Here is a 20,528-nt window from a genome sequence, read left to right as displayed (position 1 = left end):
TATAATTTCATTTATTTTATTGATTCAACCCCACACGACACACACACACACACACACACACACACACACACACACACACACACACACACACACACACACACACATATATATATATGTATATATATGTATATGTATATAGTTAATATGCTAAAATATATGGATTTATCTTTATAGGTAGACCGCCAGGACCTGAAATGAAGAATTGTGTGGATCGCGAGTCGTATTCCTTGGCAGCAGGACTGGCGTTAGGTTTGGTCATACTTGGCTTCGGTGGCGGAACGGATGTACCTGCGAGCATACCTGATACTCTGCATTATTACATGGTCGGCGGACACATAAGACCCTTTTCTGGAGCACAGAAAGATAAATACAAGTCTCCCAGGTACAATAAAATCTATATGTAATTTTAAAAAATTCATGCGATTTAAAACATTCTAAATTGAAAATATTGATCTTAGAGGGTTTAAAATTAAAACAATTTTATTTTTCCGCAAAAAATTCTGAAGTTTTTTCTGCTAAAATAGAACCAGCAAAGTAGGAAAATCTTCTTCTTTGAAATTTATAAGTCGTATTTTTTTTTTGCAGTTATCAAATACGCGAAGGTGACTCGATAAATATCGACGTAACGAGCCCGGGAGCAACAATAGCTCTAGGATTAATGTACTTCAATACCGGAAATCGTGCGGTTGCCGAATGGATGCAGCCACCCGATACGCAGTATTTATTAGAATTCGTGAGGCCAGATTTCCTGCTGTTGCGAGTGCTCGCCAAGTCACTGATTATGTGGGACGATATCAAGCCAACCAAATCATGGGTTTCTAGTCATGTGCCGAATATCGTTTATAAATACAGATTGCAAAAGCCTACGCCAGAAGTCACGCAGAACGTGGATTTGGAAACTATCAAGTAAGCGATTGCGAAAAGCATTTCTGTATCTCTGATATTATTATTTTTGGTGTGCAAATTCTTATTCTATTTATCGTTATTATAATTTACAGCCAGGCGTACTGCAACATTATAGCAGGTGCTTGCATGGCGTTGGGACTGAGGTATGCCGGCACTGCTAATAAGAACGCTTTCAAGACCTTGTATAACTACGCTCAGATGTTCACGGCATTGTCACACAAGACTATAGCCGAATTGGCTGGCAAATCCACCGTTGAAACATGCCTAAACGTTGTTCTGCTTTCGACCGCGGTGGTGATGGCGGGCACCGGCAATTTAGACGTAAGTCTCGATACTCAATAACTAATCGCGAAGCACTTATTGACGATCTGAATCTGTGCAGATTATGAGGATATGCAGGCACATACGCACTCGCGTAGGACCCGCCAGTGGCGTAGTCACGTACGGCTCTCATCTGGCAACCCACATGGCTCTCGGTCTCCTTTTTCTGGGTGGTGGAAGGTACACACTTTCGAACAGCCCGAATGCAGTGGCGGCTCTGATAATTTCGCTTTTCCCAAAATTTCCAACCCACAGCAATGACAACAGGTTTGTGAATTTTGTTTTTCTATAACGATTCAATTCCTAAAAAAAGGTAGACAAAAACTGCTCTCGCAGTTTTACACAATTTCTTTACATTTCTGAAAATACTCTAATGAATGAAAATACTCTGAAATCTTAATCTTTTGCATATAAGCAATATTATTATTTCGATTTAGGTATCATTTACAAGCGTTGCGCCACTTGTACGTGTTAGCAGCTGAACCACGTATTATCTTACCGAGAGACATAGATACTGGCCAATACTGTTATGCGACAATACATTTAACATTCGAGAATGACAAAGAAGCCGAAGGGCAAGAGATCAATCTACAGGCGCCGTGCTTATTACCACAATTATGTAGCTTAAAGAAGATTGAATTGAAAGATTCAAGATACTGGAAAATTACATTTTTAAAACATCACAACTGGCAGCAACTAGAAAATATGCTGGAACGACACGATTTTTTGAGCATCAAGCAAAGAGCTGGTTGTTTATCGTACTTGGAAGATCCTCACGTAAGACATTACTACTTAAAGAAATATCTTAATGTTATATATTCTTTGTAAATAATATTAATGAATATTTTAATTCATTTTATTATAGGGTCTTAGAAGCTTAGTGGCCCAAACTCTAACGACGGAAAATGCAATCGCATGGGCTGCACGACCAGAATATGTCACATCGTTTACGAATGACAAAACTGTATTAAACATTGTGACGTATTTTTTGCAATGGTCTAAAAAAGGAATGATTCGTTCTGAAAGTATCAAATATTCGTCGCAAAATGGTACGATTTCATTATGCCTTTAATACAAAATTTAATTAAAGATTAAAAGAATAATATATTCTAGTTTTTGTTAATCATGCGAGTATTTTTGCCATGAAAAAGTGATTATGTTTATAACTATTTATTTTGTATATTAAGAAAATCATATGATAGTTCTCTCTTCGAGATATTGATATATCTCGCCTATATTGATAGTTCTTCTTTTTCTATGTCAGATCTCCGTGTTACTTTCAACTGTGCACTTTACAAAATGACATTTTTATCAAATGATACAATTGTATACTTACAGACGTGCAATGCAAAATGCCAGAATTCGAGCAGTACTTCCTTCACATATTCGCAATAATCGTGTACGAATGCATTACAAAGGATAAAGTAAGTCTCATACCGTTATGGTTGCACATAATTAAAAGTATAAAAATTATTGAGGAGCAACCAAACAGCTTCGCGATATGGCAAATAAAGCTCCTTTCGCAAATGTCGAAAAGAAGCAATCTTGCGAATGGCGAAAATCCGTTATTCAGCGTAGAGAGTATGCTCGCGATTAAGCAGAAAACGGCGATCATTCTGGATAAATGGGAGCACGGTATTTATTAACGCATCGCACTGCATGCTATACTTTGTTGTTAAATTTGATATATTATTTGGCTCGTTTTTCTGGTTTTCAGATATGAAATCTGTATTCAAAGAATATCTTACGAATGGAATTGTACAGGCTGATAGTGTATCTCTGGCTAAAATGTGTGCATATTTCATATTCTACGACATACCCTATCCAATCGACGATAAATCAATCTGTAAGTCTCCACTTTTTTTGTACTTAATAAGGATATTTTTCACTTGCCATGTTTATTTTTAGTGAATTCGATCGCGACGACGCAGTGCTCTTCTGGTATACCGAATGTTACGTTGTACAAATTGCGCAAGATTTTACAAACAGTTTGAAGGTAAAATCCTTATATATAATAAAATGTTGAAAATGATTGAACGAATGAAAAGATTGAGTGAATAAAGATCTATTATTCTTTTCTTTTTATTAGTCATCATGATTTTTTTACTCATTCCGCTTGCAAACTAAGAACATTGTGCCATATCAGTATTTGATAATATGAAATAATTTGTAATTTTTAATCTCTGTTGCATTTTGATAAAATTTGCAAGTTTGCATGACAATAAAAAAATTTTATAAAAAAATATCGATTAAACAGGATAAATTATTAAAAAATAAACATATGTACATCGTACAGGATATGTCAATATTTATATAGGGATTATATGAATTTAGTGATCAAAATGAGAAAGTAGGAAATTATAAGCATTTATTTTTTATTTTAAACAAATCGTAATCAAAAATAATCCATAAAATTGTATAAATATATGTATTCATTACGTATTAATATATTTAATTATACATTATTGTTCAGGATCACAGAAGTCTTAAAATATAAACTCTCTCTAGTTGTACTTCATCTTTTGTATAACGACCCAATTCGATATTAAACATTTATTATATTAGAATAGAGCCGCATATATAGTTAGATTGATGAAAATGTTACGTAAATAACCCGTTCCGCCTTCTATAAAATTGTTCTTCATGTATGATAGGTGTACCAGTTATCGCGTGTATCAAGTTATCGATCATTTCTCCAACGAATGTATAAGAATATAAGCATCCAACTAGAATACCACCCAGGTGACCGACGAAGGAAGCATTTGGGACCAGCAGGTGTATCAATACTAGCTCAAACCACACCGCTAATTTACTTGGCACTATAAATCCGCTGATATAGTGCAGTTTGTCGCGTTCCTCGCACAGCGCAACGACTTTCAATGCGAATAACGTGGCGGAAAAGCCGATGGCGCAAGCCGTGAAATATCCATAATCCCCTGTTAACTGCATCAGTACGTATCCCAGGGATACATACATAGCGCTACATCCGACGGATAATACACCAAGTAAGAGTACAAAGTTTGCCGTTCCGTAGATGGGCTCCAAATAATAACCTTTCATAATGAAAGAGAGCATGTTGTAGTACAGATGCATATCGGACGCATGCTCGAAGTTCGAAAGGAAGAACGACCGCCAGTCTTTGTACTTAATTATTTTCACGGCCGATATGCATACATCCTCCGCGTTCCACGGCACTCGTATCACTCCGATATACAATAAAGCCTAGAAAGAGAATAAATATGTATTATTTTTTCTACAATCTATGATGCTAGTCGGCTGCTTGTAAAAGCTAGCGTTTGTAAAGTAATCGAGTAGAAGGATTCAATTTTATCAAACTAAAGAGTCAATTAGAATAAATTGTGAATCAATTCTAAAGATACTGGACCCGAAATAATGAAGTCGGATAGTTAAAAGTTTTATCAAATTTTTATGGTAAAGATTACCTGTGCGACGACTCCAATTAGAGTAGCAGGTGGTATTCTATCAAGTCCAAAGTTTATGACCTGCATACCCAGCAAGAATATCCCGCTCTGCAGGCCCTGATGTCGTCTTTGGCTACGTATCATAATGCTGTAGGATATGATGCAATATATTGATGAAAATAATCAGCTTTTTAAAAGGCCGAAAGACTAAAGACTTGTCACATCTCTACAGGATTCTCCTGCAAGTAAATTTCAGATATCTATATTTTTTCCATCAATATGAATAAAATAATGCCTTTTCTCAAATTTTCATTCAATCTGGTGTTCGACGTTTTGTGTATTTAAAAAAGAGATTCTGAGGTATCAGAGTCAGTCACCGCTTGATCCTGTAAAAAGAATAGAAATTAAAAGCGATTTTTTTTTAAATAAATTATACTGAGAATATTCATACTCCAATCTTATATTTAAGATCACCTGATTGAATCTGATTTCAAGTGATTTAAAAATTCAACTAAGTGAAAATAATTCTACAAAATCTTGAGAGTGTGCTTAAGCAATCTTAAATATAAAAATCGGATTACGTGATTATTATTAAAATTACATTTTAAGATTAGAAATCTACACTAGAATAGGATAGATAAACGCGTAAAGAATCTTAGGATAATCACTTTAATAATGAAACAAAAAATAACTCGTAGTTTCACAGTTTGTGAGATTATTTTGAAAGATTTCGCGACCAAATTTTGCTCATATAAATAATTATTCAATCAAATGGATGAAGAACGTAATGATTGCAATATCGCGCGCAATTTCATTCAATCGGTAAAATAGATTTCCTAACCTACAGAAATACCTCCTCTAATTTCGTTTGTATCTCAGGTCCACACTCCACACGACTGTCACTTTCCGTGTTTTCCTCGAGGAGCACCACCTGACCGCGACAAGTATTGCAACCAGCGAGGGAATAAAATTTAACTTCCAAATTGCCAGAGAAATCGCTGTAATGTCGACAAAAGAAATAATAAAATGACACGGAACGTGACGTGAAAATTTGCAAGGAAAATGTCACAGCCGAGAGCACAGGCGACGTTGCGTATACTGATTGGCGGCCGCTATGTATGTATGGTTACAGGTTATGTTGTCCTCCGTCCTCTCTTTCTCTCTCTCTCTCTCTCTCTCCTGACTCTCCTCTTCCGATCGCACGAGCGGGATCTCGCGAGGTATCGAACTCGAGGTCGAAACGCGGTAACCACATGCCACAATTGCCACATGCGAGACTGATATGATGCGCCGGGAGCTGAGTGGTATTTGTTGTCGGCCGCGTATCGGAGCTCCTTCATCCGAAGGGGCATTCTCCACGCGTGAACGCCTTCCGTATCCGAGAAGATAAGGACTTGTTTCGCGTACGATGCGCGATCGCTCCCCCTTATCGCAGTGATAAGATAGCTGATCTTTCGAGAGGACGGCGCAAGACGCGTTGTTTACGATACTGATAGGGTTACGTGGCACCCGTACTTCTCGCGCTCCGGAAGATAACAGGGATCCTTATTATTCTTCACCGTGACAGATGCGACGTTAGAGTGACCCGAGGAGCATTTCGACAATATTTCGCGAGGTAGGAAACGAGCTTTGCCTGATTGTTTTATATTTTGTTGATGCACGTAATATATCACTGCGCCGTTGGGCGCAGAATTAACGTAGAATTAACGTTTGATATTTTGTCGCGCTAGATGGTAAAAAGGAACGGACTCTGGAAGCTGACGCAGCTTCGGGCGTTGATGAGGAACGTGCAAGCCGGTGGCATTCGAGAGAAGGGTATCCAGGCGCTGATCGTCAACGGGGAGGATGCGCATCAGTCGGAGTATTCGACGGAGCGTGATCAGAGGCGGCGTTTCGTCAGCGGATTCCGCGGCTCGTACGGCACGGTGGTCGTGATGCCCGACACGGCGTTGCTGTGGACAGACGGTAGATATTACCAGCAAGCCATGTCGGAGTTGGATCCGCCAGAGGCGTGGACTCTGATGAGGGAAGGCTTACTCGACACACCCACCATCGCCGTATGGCTGGCCTCGAACTTACCACCGAAATCGGTGGTCGGGGCTGATGCCAATCTGATAAGTTACACGGAATGGGCGCGATTGCACACCAGTTTAACCGCCGCCGGTCACTGCTTGATCCCACTACCCGAGAACCTGGTGGACAAGGTGTGGGCCGACGAGCAGCCGGCGCCGACGGCCAACGCAGTCTTGCCGCAGTCGTTACGTTATTCGGGCCAGAGTGCGGAAGACAAAGTAAGATTGTGTCGCGACGCTATGCGAGAGAATGACGCGACGGTACTCGTGGTAACTGCACTGGACGCGATTGCGTATCTGCTGAATTGGAGGGGCTCCGATATACCCTTCAATCCTGTCTTCTTCGCGTACGTCATTCTCACCCTGAAGGACGTGCATCTCTTCATAGACAGAAGTAGGCTCAGCAAGGAGGCGTTGGAGCAACTGGTGAACGAGGGTGTCTATCCGATCATCCACACCTACGAGGATATACATTCTTTTATGAAGGAGCTCGTGAGCTCCTGTTTGGATCAAGATAAAATTTGGATCAGCAATAAGTCCAGCTATGCGCTACACGCGGATTGCGGGGATATCAAGAAACACACGGACATCACGCCTATCAGCGTTATGAAATCGATAAAGAATCCCATCGAGATAGAGGGTATGAGAGCGTCGCATGTGAGAGATTCGGCCGCTCTCGTCAAGTATTTTGCCTGGCTGGAAGACAAAATCAAGAATACGAACGAACGTATTACGGAAATCTCGGGTGCGACGCGGCTGGAGAAGTTTAGACAGTAAGTTATATTTCACAAAGCAACACACTTTTTACAATGTAAAATGTAGATGATTTAGATACAAGAAATTTATTTATTTATTTTTTTAACAAGGGAGCAAGCTCACTTTGTCGGATTAAGTTTCACCACCATATCGTCCGTCGGTCCTCACGGAGCAGTTATTCACTACTCACCTACTGCAGAGACCGATGTGCCTATTACGGATAAAGAGCTTTATCTCTGTGATTCTGGCGCGCAGTATCACGATGGTACGACGGATGTAACGAGAACGTTACACTTTGGCGAGCCCACGAGTTTCGAACGTGAATGTTTCACCAGAGTTTTTAAGGGACAATGCCGACTATCGACAATGGTATTCCCCTTGAAAACGAAAGGAAATTACCTCGACACGCTGGCGCGCGAAAGTTTATGGAGCGTTGGGTAAATAAAGATTTTTTTATTAAAATATGACATTTTATGCGAGAACAATTCTTCTTATGTTTAACTGCGAATTAATTTTACAGTCTTGATTACCTTCACGGTACTGGTCACGGAGTAGGATCCTATCTCAATGTCCACGAAGAGCCGATTGGTATCTCATGGAAGCCGCATCCAGATGATCCAGGTTTACAACCGGGGATGTTCTTATCAAACGGTACGATAAAAACGTTTGGATGAAACGTCGTTTACGTAATCGATACATTTAAGCTATATATATTGATATAGACAGATATATATTAATCTATCTATTCTTCGAAAACAGAGCCAGGATATTACGAAGACGGGAAGTTTGGTATTAGATTGGAGAACATCGAGTTAGTCGTTCCTGCGAAGACACCGTATAATCACAAAAACCGAGGTTTCCTGACATTCGAAACCGTGACGCTTGTGCCTATTCAAACGAGTCTGCTCGATGTGTCGATGCTTACAGACAAGGAGGTATGCGCATTCTCACGCACTTTTCATTTTATTTAAAAATATTTCACCTATGTTTCACGATTACGTTATTTTATTCCAGATCGAATATTTGAATAATTATCATAAAAAATGTTTGGAGGTTTTAAGACCTTTGCTACAAGGACCGGGGAACCTTCAGGCGCTTAAGTGGCTCGAGAAACAAACCCTTCCCATTTCCCGTTGAAGATTTTATAACTTCAATTTAACACGATGGAGCTGTAAAAAAAATCACTTGAGAGTATGTAACATAACAAAATTGCCTGATTTTGAATTTAATATTACAGCGAGATAGCAAGCATTCGACTGGTATATGAAACTTGTATAATTTTGTGTACATTGCTGACCATGTACACGCAATCACTTAAATCGACGTGAATGAATAAACAACGAACGAACGGTAAAAATGAAAATAATCTTATTTAAACATCTTTGGTACAATGTTCTACAGTCGAATCGAAAGTGAATCAAATCCTAACAATCATTTCGCGCATTTGCATTTACTATAACACGAATATCTGAACAGAAAAAATATTATATTTGCGTACACACTTTCTGTTTCGTTTTTTATTCATTTAACGTATATCTATCTCGAGAGACAGAAAGAGAGAAAGAGACGCTCTATCACACGTTGATCACATGATGTTCAATGTATCAAATGAATCAGGTGTTATACAGTTTTATTATTCATATCTTTATGATATAAGATGTTATTTTAATAACAGCATATACAAATCCAAAATGGTATTATAAGACACCAATGATTGCGTCACAATTTTATCACGATATATACATTAAAAACTATGAAATATACATTTTTATCTCCCTGTCTCGTACACATTTGTGTCAAAGATACGTTATATAAAGTAAGAAGATTATATACGTTATGATCAAGTAAGATGTATACAAAAGAAAATAACTTTGCTTTTTTCAAAAGAAGTGTTTGAAAGTTAACAGTTCAGGTTCAAAATATCCACGCGCATTCAGTCAATGATGTCTTTTATTTCCGGATTGATTTTTTATTAAACATTTCTGAATATTTACGCATCATGATTCGTGACATCTTTATATAAGTATTCGAAAGGCGCAAAAGTTAAACAATTATTTTATAAAATTAAAAATGATGTCACAATATTAAATTGTTTAATAAAAATATCGAATTAGATTGTTTTAATTGACAGGCATGAATATCTGGATTTGTCCAATCTGAAAATATCTAATCCGAAAGTGGAAAGTGTTATGCTGAATCGCCATCTATATAGTCACATGACGTTGGGAACTTTGGGGATCGAACGCATCTATGTATTTGTGTTTCATGGCTTCGAACTGACGCCACTGACGATATTCGGAGCTTTGAGCTTTGAGCACTCTGTGTGACACATTGCAGATATATTGAATAGGTAAATCTATAGTTCTTTAAAAGATATTTAGCCGAAAGAAGTATCAGAAACGTACTTCCAAAGCTTGGAATATTATAATATTTTCGCGTAAAACATATATATTTCATATTTTCGATCCGATCAAAAATCTACATGTCGGAAATAAAAACACAGCGTCCGATGTTTTGAATATCGATTAGCAAATACCTTACATACGTAAAATGTATCCGCACCAAATAATTGCGATATCTGATGGATATCTTCGCGTTATCATATATATTCATCGAACAGCCGAGATAAGCGTGAATTATGCGTGGGTAGATAATCCGTCGCCGTCGATAGATATATCGCGGAAATTTACACTGCATGACGGAAGGCATCTGCACGGGAGATACGTCGAAAATTGCAAAATTGTATTTCAAATGCATTTTACATTTATAAAATGTAAATATACATACAAAGTTTATATAAAGTACATATATAAAGTTTATATAAAATTTCTAGTTACATACAATTAAAAATATTTTATAATTGAAATTATAGTGGGAGAAAATATTCATATTGACATGACTTATTCACACTTACACGAAATGGCTCTCATCTCCCCGCGATACTCCCGTCATCCGTTCTTTAAAAATTGACGAATATTGATATTGACGTTCGCGTTTTATAATATATTCTACGGTTATTTCTGCACTCTCTTGCATCGTATGATACAGCGTGTAAATAACGCGTTCTTAAATATCTTTAATATTTATAGAAGGTACACCTGTGGAATGTGTAATAATTAGTGTTATTTATTTCGTTGTACAGAAATATGTTTATTCAACAGACTGCATAAGAATGGAAAATACGATCGTGTTTTATAATTAAATTATTTATTATCAATGGATTTTCGATAAGTATACATAATTCTTCACGAGAATTAGATTTAATTTGTACAATTAATCGATACCCCCTTGTCGTAACCGTGTTAAAGCGATTAATTATAGCCCTCATTATCTAGATTTTTTTTACAATAGATATAATTACGATGAGAGCTAATAGGGGGATAATAGCTTCTCGCGAAATATAATATCTCGCGAGCGCGTCTAGGGAAAACAACGATGGGAAAAACAACGATCAGGAGAGCAGGACAGTTCCATCGGCGCTTCCGAACGAGCGTGATAAAACGCAGTTTCCCGTGTACCATATATATATATGTACCTCGCGTTCGTTGTAATAGAAAAACGCCTAAAATAAAATTCGCCGTTTCTTACATACAAATCGAAGCAAAATTTTCGTCGATAGGCTATCTGTCAGAAATGGACGGTAGGACCGATGAAAATCGGCGGGAGAAAACTCTCGACGCCCCCGGCCCCGATAATCGCGCGTTTCCATAATCTCCGGTGGAAACGCGTCGCGGACGTGACGAGCGGTAACGAAGCAGGAACAAGGAAAAAAAAAAGGGGAAATAGAAAGTCGTCGCGGATGAGGCCGGCCGCCGTCATTGACAAGTGGGAATTGTATTAAGTGAGCCCGCATTACGTTAAACAAACCCCGTGCGTCTATAAATATTGCACGCGACGTGTAAACTCGCGTCAATCGATTACCGGCGCAAGGGCTCTCTCGCGAATGCGAACGCCTGTCGCACTCCCGCCGGTGCTCTCCTCCCCCTCTCTCTCTTTCTCTGTCCGCCGGCGTAACAATAACCGTGCGGCACCGTAATTCCGAAAATAGCGCCGGCGAGAGGCGCGCTAATGCTATTTCGAGTCGCGTGTCAAAACACACCGCGATACGCGATGCGTATCGGGGAGCCTGCGTTCTCCAGCGCAGGAGCCCGATCGAAAGGTGAGCCGCGCGCGTTCCGACACACGCTCGCGCACGCCGCATGTACGTCTGTATGCGTTTTAGTTCGCTTCTATATATAGACCTGTATCCCTGCGTATCCCCAGTGTCAGGGAGAAGGTCGGGGGGAGGATGGGAAGGGAAGGGAGGGCCGATGGAGTTGCAGGCAGGGTCGTCAGGACGCTCTCCTCAGTGTCATCCCCGACGGTCAAGGGCAGTGGCGTCGCGTGACGTCACGCGACGCTGCAATGACGCAACTAGTCGCCAAGGGCAACCCACGGTGGTGTGGTATGGTCGCTTGGCAACCCCTTTTCGCCCTACTGCCGCCGCCGCTGCCGCTCGGCTGCCACCGTACTCCCTCTCCCACCCCTTATCCCACCTCATATCGCAGCCGCACTCTCTATCTCGCGTACACGTGCCGTTGCTCAATGAACTCTCTCCCCGCCGTCCCTCCCTTTCTCGCTCGCTTGCTCGCTCGCTCTCACTCCCCCTCCCGCGTTGCCGCTCTTCCGTTCGCCGTGACGTGACCCTAACCCCTAGCGGGGCCTTTCGCGGATGCTGCGGCGCAACGGAGTAACGACACCGGCGCACCCCGTTTGCCGGTTTTACTTCCGTTCCCCCCTCGCTCGCCTACCGCTGGGATTTTTCAACGTTAATATTAACGCGCTAATTCTGAAAAATGTCACGAACCCCCGGCCAGTTTCTAATACTGAGAATTACTTGTTTCTCCCGCTCCCCGAAATCGTGCTGTAAGATCGTGCAACGCGGAACAACCCGTTGTGCAACCCCCATGCTCTGCTATTTAACGAATAATCGATGGAATTGTTTCACCTCCGATACTCTGGAAAGTTCCAACCTTTGCCCGTCCTGAACAACAGGTGTTTAGACGTCAAGTCGAAGGAAAGATTTTGTTATTAAAATACCTGACGATTTATTTTTATCTGAAATATCGATCATACGATTAAAGTCTCGATTTGTCTCGCGACGAAATGTCTTTTCGTTAGCTCTTCGTTCGTTCGCGAAGGAGGGGAAAAAAGAAGATTTTATTGAGCGGGGAAGAAAGGGTGGGAAGAAGAAAAAAAGAGTGGAAACTGTCCCCGAGTCAAGATAGATATCTATTAAGATAAAAGAGAGAAGAGAATGCACGATGTTATGGGAGAACGAAAGGCAGGCAAAACAGTGAAAGAGAGGAAAGGAGAGGGGAAAAAAAGAGGAGACTCCTCGGAGGGATTTCTCGCGGTGAGACGGAGAACAGCGGAAAGGTATACCGCGAAGTGCAGAGGAGGCTTCATCTCGCTCTCGGTCCTATTTATAGACGTGCTCTCAGCTTCACTCGTGCCCACTGTCGCTCGCGCACTGTCTTTCTTATGTAGGTGTCTGATATACCTATATATATGTAGCGCGACTATATCGCGCGTTCTCTCTCTCTCTCTCTCTCTCTCTCTCTCTCTCTCTCTCTCTCGCTCTTTACTGGGCAAGCTACCGAGTCGACCAAAACCGTGCAAGATGTTCGGAACGCGGGAGATCGATCGTGTCGGATCCAAACCGCGAAACAATTGTCTGCGTACGGTGTAGCGAATATTTCCGTTGAAGAGACGCTTTTGTAACACAACGAACGGAGGTTGAGATAACGCCTTTCGCGCGTCCTCATCCTCATGGCTGGACGTTTTGAAACGCGCGCGGCTCTCTCTCTCTCCCCCACGATTTAACTTTCGCGATTTGTCACGACCGCGCGGCTAAATTTGTCGGTTTAATTAAATCTTTGTTAAATTTTTATCGGAAACAAACTCTGACATTTTCTTCTGGCGCGAAATAACATTGTATCTGGATATATACGTTCGGTGACGCACACGCGCGCGGGCGCGTGTGTTGAACACAGGGCAATATTTGTTAAACATCGAAGTAACTTCTTTTTTTCACGAAAATTTTATTTAATATTTTCTTGCGACCTTTAAAAATTTTTTTGTTAAATATCACGAGCATTTTTACTTCCCTTTAAATAAAATCTGTTTAAAACAAACCGAACAATAAAAACCTTATGTATATTACTTATACGACGCAATGTTTATCAAATTTTTTTCTATAAATGAATACTTGTTAACTTCATTTATCGCTATTTTTATAAAGCAAAATTATTTCATCTTTCGAATAAAATGTTCAGCTAATTTCTTATAAATGGTTAAGTTAAAAACACAAAAAGTTTTACAAATGATGTTTTTATTTGACATTTTATAATCGGATCCAAATTTCACTCCAAATCAATCGACTTGGATGTTGCGAATTTTAAGATTTTCACTGAGGTTAATTTGCCTTAATACTATATCGGAATGCTTAAAGATCGTGCGTAGGCTAACGCTCCGTGAGCTTGTATACATTTCATGTTTGTTACACAGAGCATTGAGGAGAGGTTTAAGTATTTAAAAACTCGACGACATGTTCCTTGATCAACATAAAGCCGATTATTTTTTTTATTAAAAATATTGTTACATCGATAATTCTTTGCCTTAAGAAATAGTCAAATATTTTTTTTACATATTTAAGAGAATTCGGAGATGTAAATAAAATTTTAGACATCTAATTTCGAAAAAGCGAATTTTACTTTGACAGAATTTTAATTTAAAACTTGATAATAAAAATTTCGACCATGAAGGAAATCGGACTCCAAATTGTTCAAGGAATTCACCCACCGGTCGTTCAGTCCCTTCCCTAACAGTCTGTACACAACTCTTGTGAAAGGGTTACGAAAATAATCAAAACAACTTGGCCTCGAATCAATGTTAATTGTATTTCTGTTAATAATTGTTGCAAGATTGTTCGCGTTACCCGCTTTGCAAAGAGAAGCATATGCAGGAGCGATGATGACAACACGAATATACAGGTAGCTGGGAGCCTTTGTTATGTGCATTGCACCCGGAGCGCAATATGTATAATAATTACATATAATTTATCTAGCGATAGGATAATACTATCTGTAAAAAAAGTATTTTCTCGGGGACGCGCGCTTGCATTACATTGCGTTTACAATTTTATGTAGTGTGTATCATCGCGTTCGCATATGACGTTGTTGTGTTTACTGCGTGTGTTTTTGTGTATATGTATGTGGGTGTTTGTATACGTGTACATATGCATATGCGACTTTATGTTTATAATTCATATACAAGCTTGGGTATGTCATTTCATTGTTGCAACGCATTGCACGCCAGAATAGTCGTTACAATATAATAAAAATAATTATTTAACTTTAACAATATATTCATTTGATATAGTCATCTTGTTAATAAATAGAGCAACATATACATAACATTAACAATTGCTAAATATATGTATACACGTACGGGATAATAATGCAAAATAAAGTAAAGAAAAGAAAGGGTCAGGGGTGGGCAGGGGGAGGGAGAGAGGAAATGGCAAGAGAACGTTAGATTTTACATACATACAGCAATTATGTATAATAAGTTATATACATATGTACATGAAATTTCTTTCAACAACGATAATCACGTTTAATTACAATTATTTGTGGAATTTTTTTACAGTAATGCGAGAAAGGAGGAGGGAGGAGGGAAGAGGGTTGAGGGCGAAAGAATGATTTTGAGAATTGGAAGTATTTGACGGAGACAGCCGAGATTTAGCGTGTTCGGAGCACGAAGAAAATACGGAGCGGGAACGCAGGTGTAAGGGCAACGAGAACAGTTTAAATAAAAAAGGAGGGGAGGGAAACAGAGAAAAAGAAAATCGCTGCTACGAAATCAAAACTCTCGTGACAAAATTTATGCGGGGAAATTCACGAAAATATTGCACAATTTCGCCGGCGGGGAAACGTAGCTTCGGGAAAAATTTAACAATTGTCAAAACTAAGTTTCTCAACAACATTTATCGCAACGCGAGGAACTTTCATTTCTTTCCTCTTTAGCACCTATACATCTTCTAACGCAATTTCGTTAAAATTTTTTTCAAAAATAAATACTTTTGACTGTTTTCTTTTTTGTTGCATAAGAAAGAGAGAGAGAGAGAGAGAGAGAGAGAGAGAGAAAGAGAGATTGATAGTTTATATACAAATATATACTTAAAAAAATATCTCTATTTCTCCGTTGCCGCGAACCTTGTCAACAGTCCCGCCTTCCTTGTGAGACAGATCTACCTCTACAAATATACAGCTCCATGAAAACATGAATTTCTTGGGAATTGCACTCGAACCGCATGAGTCTTTTAAATTGCGTTTTTAACGGGGAGAGGTGGGATAGGGTGGGACGAGAGGACGAGGTAGGGGACGAGATATATGCTCTTAAATATTGAGTCCCGCTTCTCTCATATTGACCATGGAACGAGTCGATATATAATACTTCATCGTTTTACGTAGCATTACATTCTCGCACAGTCGTTCGCATGCAATGAGACGCATCGCTCCACCCCATCCCACCCTCATCCCTCCTCTGATCTCTCCCTCTCTTTCGCTCTCTCCCCCGTCTCTCTCTTTCTATCTATCTTCCGCTTCACTCTACAATTCCCGGAAGCTGCGGATGGTATCGATTTCGTGTTATACAATTGCACGAAAATGCTCTTGCCACGCTCAATGGCATCTAGATACACGATGCCATCGAATATGTCACGGGAAGGGGGAAAAGAGAGAGAGAAAGAGAGAGAGTTCACATTTTGTACGTATCTGGATACAAGCTAAGACACGAAATACATGTAAAGCGGAATAATAACGTCGTTTTTCTATTTTAAGAATGGGATATTTTTTTATAATCGGACGATTAACTTCCGTTTCATTGTGGTTGCTTCCATTCAGCTGCGAGTTCGTTTTCAATTGATCGCACAGATCGTAGTATATTTTAAGTACTTCGATTTTTCGCTATGACGCAAGAGCTATTATCTTCATACAATGAGTAAACCGTATTCTTATGAGTTTCGTTTTAAAGTACACGAAGTTAATCGTTCTCCTGCGAATGATAAGAACTGTATATGCGACATTTAACTCTTTCCTCTTATTTTGACTCACATGATAATTTTCAGAATGAGCAAATTGTTTATTATTATTATTATTATTATTATTATTCGTGTGATTTATAGATACGTTAGCGAAAATTCCAAAGAATTCGTCTTGTGCTGCTCGTAAGATTCAAGTAATTTGTATCCAGCTATGTTCTAAGATAATATAAAGGGCTAATTGACCGATGATAAATTACGGATCAGTCGGCGACGGGTCAGTTATGACCGTCTAAAGCTTTCCGCGATTTTCTTCATCGGTCATCAAGAGAGATGCAGAAAAGGAGGGATGATCGATGATCGAGAAAGAGAAGAGGGAGAGGAGAAGGGGAAGAAATAGAATCAGGGAGACATAGATCACAACTTGTCAAAACGTGACAAACATAATGAGATCTCAACGTTAAAGGGGATTTTTCAACATCGTTGTCATGGAATTCATTGATTGCAGGGTGACGACGCGTGGCTCTGGTGATGGGACCTCGGATTAGCGTGGGACGCCTCGCGCTTCAGCCTCTGCTTGAGATGTACCTTCGCGTGGCGCTTCTTCTCGTCACTCCTGGCGAACTTACGGCCGCACTGATCACAGCAAAACGGTTTCTCGCCGGTGTGCGTACGCACGTGGGTGGTTAGATGGTCGCTCCTCGAGAACGAGCGCATGCAGATGCGACACTGAAACGGCTTCTGCCCGGTGTGGATGCGTATGTGCCGTGTAAGCTCATCGCTGCGGGAGAACCTGCGGTCGCAGCCGTCCACCGGACAGGCGTATGGCCGCTCATGGACCGGCGTCTTGCTCGGTCGATTGGGGTACTTGCGCGGTTTCACGGGGACCAATCGGAGCGGTAGGGTGCTTTGCTGATAGACCTGAGAGAGGATCTCGTGGCCCTTGGACGTACTCGGATTGTACTCAGCCAGCTGGACTCCTCCCGAGGTGGCAGATGGCGGAGGTTGCTGTTGCTGCTGTTGCTGAGCCTGCGCCTGAGCTTGCTGTGGCTGTTGTACGTTGGGAGTGTAACCGGTGCCGGTCGGCTCCTGCTTCAACGTTGTCTCCTGGTGATGGGCGTGAGAGTGATGGTGGGAGAGGAGACCGGGATCGTAAGCGTCCTCGTGACCCGTCAGCCAGGTCGCGGGGGTGGTAGTCGCCGTGTCGTGATAACCGGGCGGCGGGGGTGGCTTCGAATCGACCTGCAGCAATTCAACGGTCTCGCCGCTGTACGCGGTCGAGTGTAGGTTGGGGTGAAGGAACGGCTGGCCCGCCAAGGTTAAGGTTGGCGACGGCAACGGCCCCCACAGCTCCTGACCCGTCGGCTGTTGCGGTTGCTGCTGCTGCTGCTGATCGCCCTGGAGATTGCTCAGGGGCGAGGACTGCGTGCAGGTCGTGGTGAAGACGCCGCGATAAGTCAACGTCGGTACATTGCAGATATTCACGCTCGTCGCGGACGCATTGGACGTGGAATGCGGTGAGTACAAAATTACACTCTGCAGCGCGTTGCAGCGATCCGCCTCGTCCTGGGTTTGGTGATGGCGCGACGGCGGACTGCTCGAGGAAGGCGCGTTCGACGTGACGGTATTTCGCGCGTCCTGATGGTGATGATGCCGATGATCCCTGCCGGCGGACGCGCCGTTCTCGTCTTCCTCCGCGGTCGCCTCTTCTAAAGAGAGATCGTCGTTCGCCAGACTGCCTGTGAAGCATCGATAAAAATCATCGTTTAGTCTCGATTTCGAATACACTATGTACGTACATGTCACATATGTTTCATTATGTGTCCTATATACGCGACGAACGGTTGTGTATTTGTACCGGCAGGAAGAAACACGCGATACGGGGGTGACTTTATCTCTCAGAGGCTCTATCTTTTGTCTGCATCCTGCCACGTTGTTACTTCCTTTCCTACGCATATAATTGCTAACTGACGTTGAGGAAGTACTCATCAAAATCTCAAATAAATGGAATGTAATACCGCGCATTTTTTTTTTTTTTTTTATAAATAAAAGGACTTTACCGATTCAATAATATTTTCCCGATATAACTTAACGAATATATCGCTGAGGAATAAAACACGCCAGGGATCGTCGTAATTGTCTGTTTGCGCTTTTATTAAATATACACACTTTCATGTCGGGAGATAAAAAGGAATATAGCAAATGCCTTTGTAAAGCTGTACGATAATCGGGAGGGTTATTACGGTACTGAGGGTGGCGGAGGTGGGGGCAGCTGGAAGCATGAATGAACCGAACCGAAGGGATAGTGGGAGGAGAGAGAGAGAGAGAGAGAGAGAGAGAGAGGAGAAAGAGGAGGAGGTGGCGGTGATGCAGAGGAGGGTCTCTGAATGTCGGGGTCGTTGGGTATTGATCCGCGACAGGCGGACAGACCTTCGATATTACGTGTTTTCGCGGGCGAGTGTAATAAACGTCAGTAACACGCCTCGTGGCTCCTCGCCGCAGACGTCGCGGCTGCTCGCGCATCGGCCGCGAGTGCCGTACTCGAGGTACTTAAGACGATACCTAAATTTTCCCGCGAATGATACAGATGCTAACGATCAGGCATCAAGGAGTGCGAGGAGCTTGCGGACGTATAGAAAGCGAAAGGTCGACGAAAGCGAAACAGAACGTATTCAATGAGCGCCGTGTTTTCGCCCATGTAATCCTGTTAATGTTCGCTGAATCACGAGGGATACAGATCGTGTCCGATCGGCTCCGGGTTCGGCCATACGCGACGATCGCGTATCGTATGTTATCACCCTTCGTGCGTTGTCGCCAACGAAACGCATTCGAAGGAGATAAAGTCGTAGCGATGAAATAGGTATTCGATGTAAAGCTGCGTAAAGAGAAACGAGAGGAGGGTTGTTCCTCTCGTCAATTCTCGTCTTTAAGGATTAGCTGATGTAGGTACCTGAGATTGGTGGCGGTTCGACAAGCGCGGAGGGTCCGAAGAAAGACGGTAGGTCGCTGCTGGTGGTGACCGGCGTGTTCAAGTCGCCGGGCTTATCCTTATCGTTCGTATCGTGAATATCGTTCCTGCAATTCCTGATGCAACTCTTGTCATCGTCATCGGGCTGCCGGTGCCGCTTACCGTCCGCGATATCGGTGGACGGTGACGGCGCATTGGGATGCAGCTGATGCTGATGATGACCGTCCAGTCGATGATGATGCTGATGATGCCGGTCGTGGTTGTGCTCCGCGGGGGTGGTCGAGCTGATCTGCAGCTGCATATGTAGCGGCACGCTCGTAGACAGGGAGAGCTGCGGCGTGCTCTTGCCGCAGCTGGTAGAGGACGAATTCGTGCAGGTCGCGTTCACGGGTGTCCCGCTGACGCCGCAGGTGACCGAGCCGGACGAGGGGGCCGCGTTGTACGGTAAACACGCGTCGAAGCTAAGCTGCACCGGCAGATTAAACGTCGCGTGATGATGATGATGGTGACCCAGTGGTGGCGAGGAGAGCAGAAACGGGCTGGTGGCCGCGTGCGGCTGCGAGCCCACCACCTCTACGCCGTCCATAGTCATCCTCTGGAGCTGATCGCCTCCCTGGGCGACGGCAGAATCCTCGGTGCCGCACTGCGTGTCCTCGCCTGCGGTTGTATCGTTCAACGTAATTATTATGGTTAGAATTGCGGGCCGTTCCTCGATCACTCCGATAGTCTTAAAAGTTATTATTTCGAGAGCAATTAAGTATCTTTCTCTCTCTCCTCTCTCTCTCTCTCTCTCTCTCTCTCTTTTCTCTCTCTCTCTCTCCCAATGTAAATAGCGCGCGTGTTAAAGACGTGTGAATAATGCGTTAATATCTCGCGATCTATCAGAGGGATCGGTCCGTGGATCTCACTCTACTCCTTTCAGCTATTAGGATTAGTAGCGATTAGGTATGCGTGACGTTTCCCTCTTTCTTGCTCGATCGCGTGGCGCGCGCCCTTGG

The 20,528-nt window shown here is 42.1% G+C and overlaps 4 protein-coding genes across 6 annotated transcripts in view; 2 read left to right on the top strand and 2 right to left on the bottom strand.

Moving 5' to 3' along the window:
• The window catches only part of LOC105448208 (anaphase-promoting complex subunit 1), an 11,023-nt gene extending 7,060 nt beyond the window's left edge, over window positions 1-3,963 (top strand). The window contains exons 14-23 of one of the 2 annotated variants that reach the window (XM_011686658.1): window positions 175-382; window positions 586-906; window positions 999-1,227; window positions 1,289-1,494; window positions 1,665-2,004; window positions 2,093-2,276; window positions 2,566-2,862; window positions 2,945-3,073; window positions 3,136-3,223; window positions 3,882-3,963. In XM_011686658.1, the coding sequence (XP_011684960.1) occupies window positions 175-382; window positions 586-906; window positions 999-1,227; window positions 1,289-1,494; window positions 1,665-2,004; window positions 2,093-2,276; window positions 2,566-2,862; window positions 2,945-3,073; window positions 3,136-3,221 (2,000 nt within the window). In that variant the 3' untranslated portion in view covers window positions 3,222-3,223; window positions 3,882-3,963. Of the gene's footprint in view, window positions 1-174; window positions 383-585; window positions 907-998; window positions 1,228-1,288; window positions 1,495-1,664; window positions 2,005-2,092; window positions 2,277-2,565; window positions 2,863-2,944; window positions 3,074-3,135; window positions 3,317-3,881 lie in introns of those variants that run through there. The other variant, XM_011686657.1, reaches the window with a different exon arrangement.
• On the bottom strand, window positions 3,476-5,589 carry LOC105448209 (rhomboid-related protein 4-like). 2 transcript variants are annotated; one of them, XM_011686659.1, is made up of 3 exons: window positions 5,503-5,589; window positions 4,671-5,035; window positions 3,476-4,449 (listed from the first exon to the last, which is right to left on the bottom strand). In XM_011686659.1, the coding sequence occupies exons 2-3, from the start codon at window positions 4,791-4,793 to the stop codon at window positions 3,829-3,831; spliced, it is 744 nt and encodes a 247-aa protein (XP_011684961.1). In that variant the 5' UTR covers window positions 4,794-5,035; window positions 5,503-5,589; the 3' UTR covers window positions 3,476-3,828. The 2 variants fall into 2 exon arrangements, with proteins under 2 accessions (XP_011684961.1, XP_011684962.1); XM_011686660.1 differs by having other exon boundaries at window positions 5,491-5,577.
• Window positions 5,590-6,172: 583 nt separating this feature from the next.
• Window positions 6,173-9,240, top strand: LOC105448207 (xaa-Pro aminopeptidase 1). Its single transcript, XM_011686656.1, has 6 exons — window positions 6,173-6,264; window positions 6,380-7,494; window positions 7,588-7,914; window positions 7,998-8,128; window positions 8,237-8,412; window positions 8,492-9,240. The coding sequence occupies exons 2-6, from the start codon at window positions 6,380-6,382 to the stop codon at window positions 8,612-8,614; spliced, it is 1,872 nt and encodes a 623-aa protein (XP_011684958.1). The 5' UTR covers window positions 6,173-6,264; the 3' UTR covers window positions 8,615-9,240.
• A 6,438-nt stretch (window positions 9,241-15,678) lies between these two features.
• Window positions 15,679-20,314, bottom strand: LOC105448206 (zinc finger protein sens-like; the record flags this gene model as incomplete). Its single annotated transcript, XM_011686655.1, has 2 exons — window positions 15,679-18,301; window positions 19,513-20,314. Coding segments are annotated over 2 exons (2,046 nt in total), but the record flags the coding sequence as incomplete, so codon positions are not given.
• Between the last annotated feature and the right edge of the window lie 214 nt (window positions 20,315-20,528).

Source organism: Wasmannia auropunctata, unplaced genomic scaffold (genome assembly GCF_000956235.1).
Source record: "Wasmannia auropunctata unplaced genomic scaffold, wasmannia.A_1.0 LD336088.1, whole genome shotgun sequence".
Taxonomy (NCBI): domain Eukaryota; kingdom Metazoa; phylum Arthropoda; class Insecta; order Hymenoptera; family Formicidae; genus Wasmannia; species Wasmannia auropunctata.
The sequence above is the reverse complement of the archived record's forward strand: the minus strand, read 5'-3'. Positions and strand labels throughout refer to the sequence as shown.

What these genes read in the sequence shown, in the direction of transcription:
- LOC105448209 (XM_011686659.1), bottom strand. Translation starts at nt 4,793, where the DNA reads ATGATACGTAGCCAAAGACGACATCAGGGCCTGCAGAGCGGGATATTC. An exon ending in TAATTGGAGTCGTCGCACAG is followed by an intron (nt 4,450 to 4,670) that starts GTAATCTTTACC and finishes TTCTCTTTCTAG; the next exon opens with GCTTTATTGTATATCGGAGT.
- LOC105448207 (XM_011686656.1), top strand. Translation starts at nt 6,380, where the DNA reads ATGGTAAAAAGGAACGGACTCTGGAAGCTGACGCAGCTTCGGGCGTTG. An exon ending in CGGCTGGAGAAGTTTAGACA is followed by an intron (nt 7,495 to 7,587) that starts GTAAGTTATATT and finishes TTTTTTAACAAG; the next exon opens with GGAGCAAGCTCACTTTGTCG. An exon ending in CGATGCTTACAGACAAGGAG is followed by an intron (nt 8,413 to 8,491) that starts GTATGCGCATTC and finishes ATTTTATTCCAG; the next exon opens with ATCGAATATTTGAATAATTA.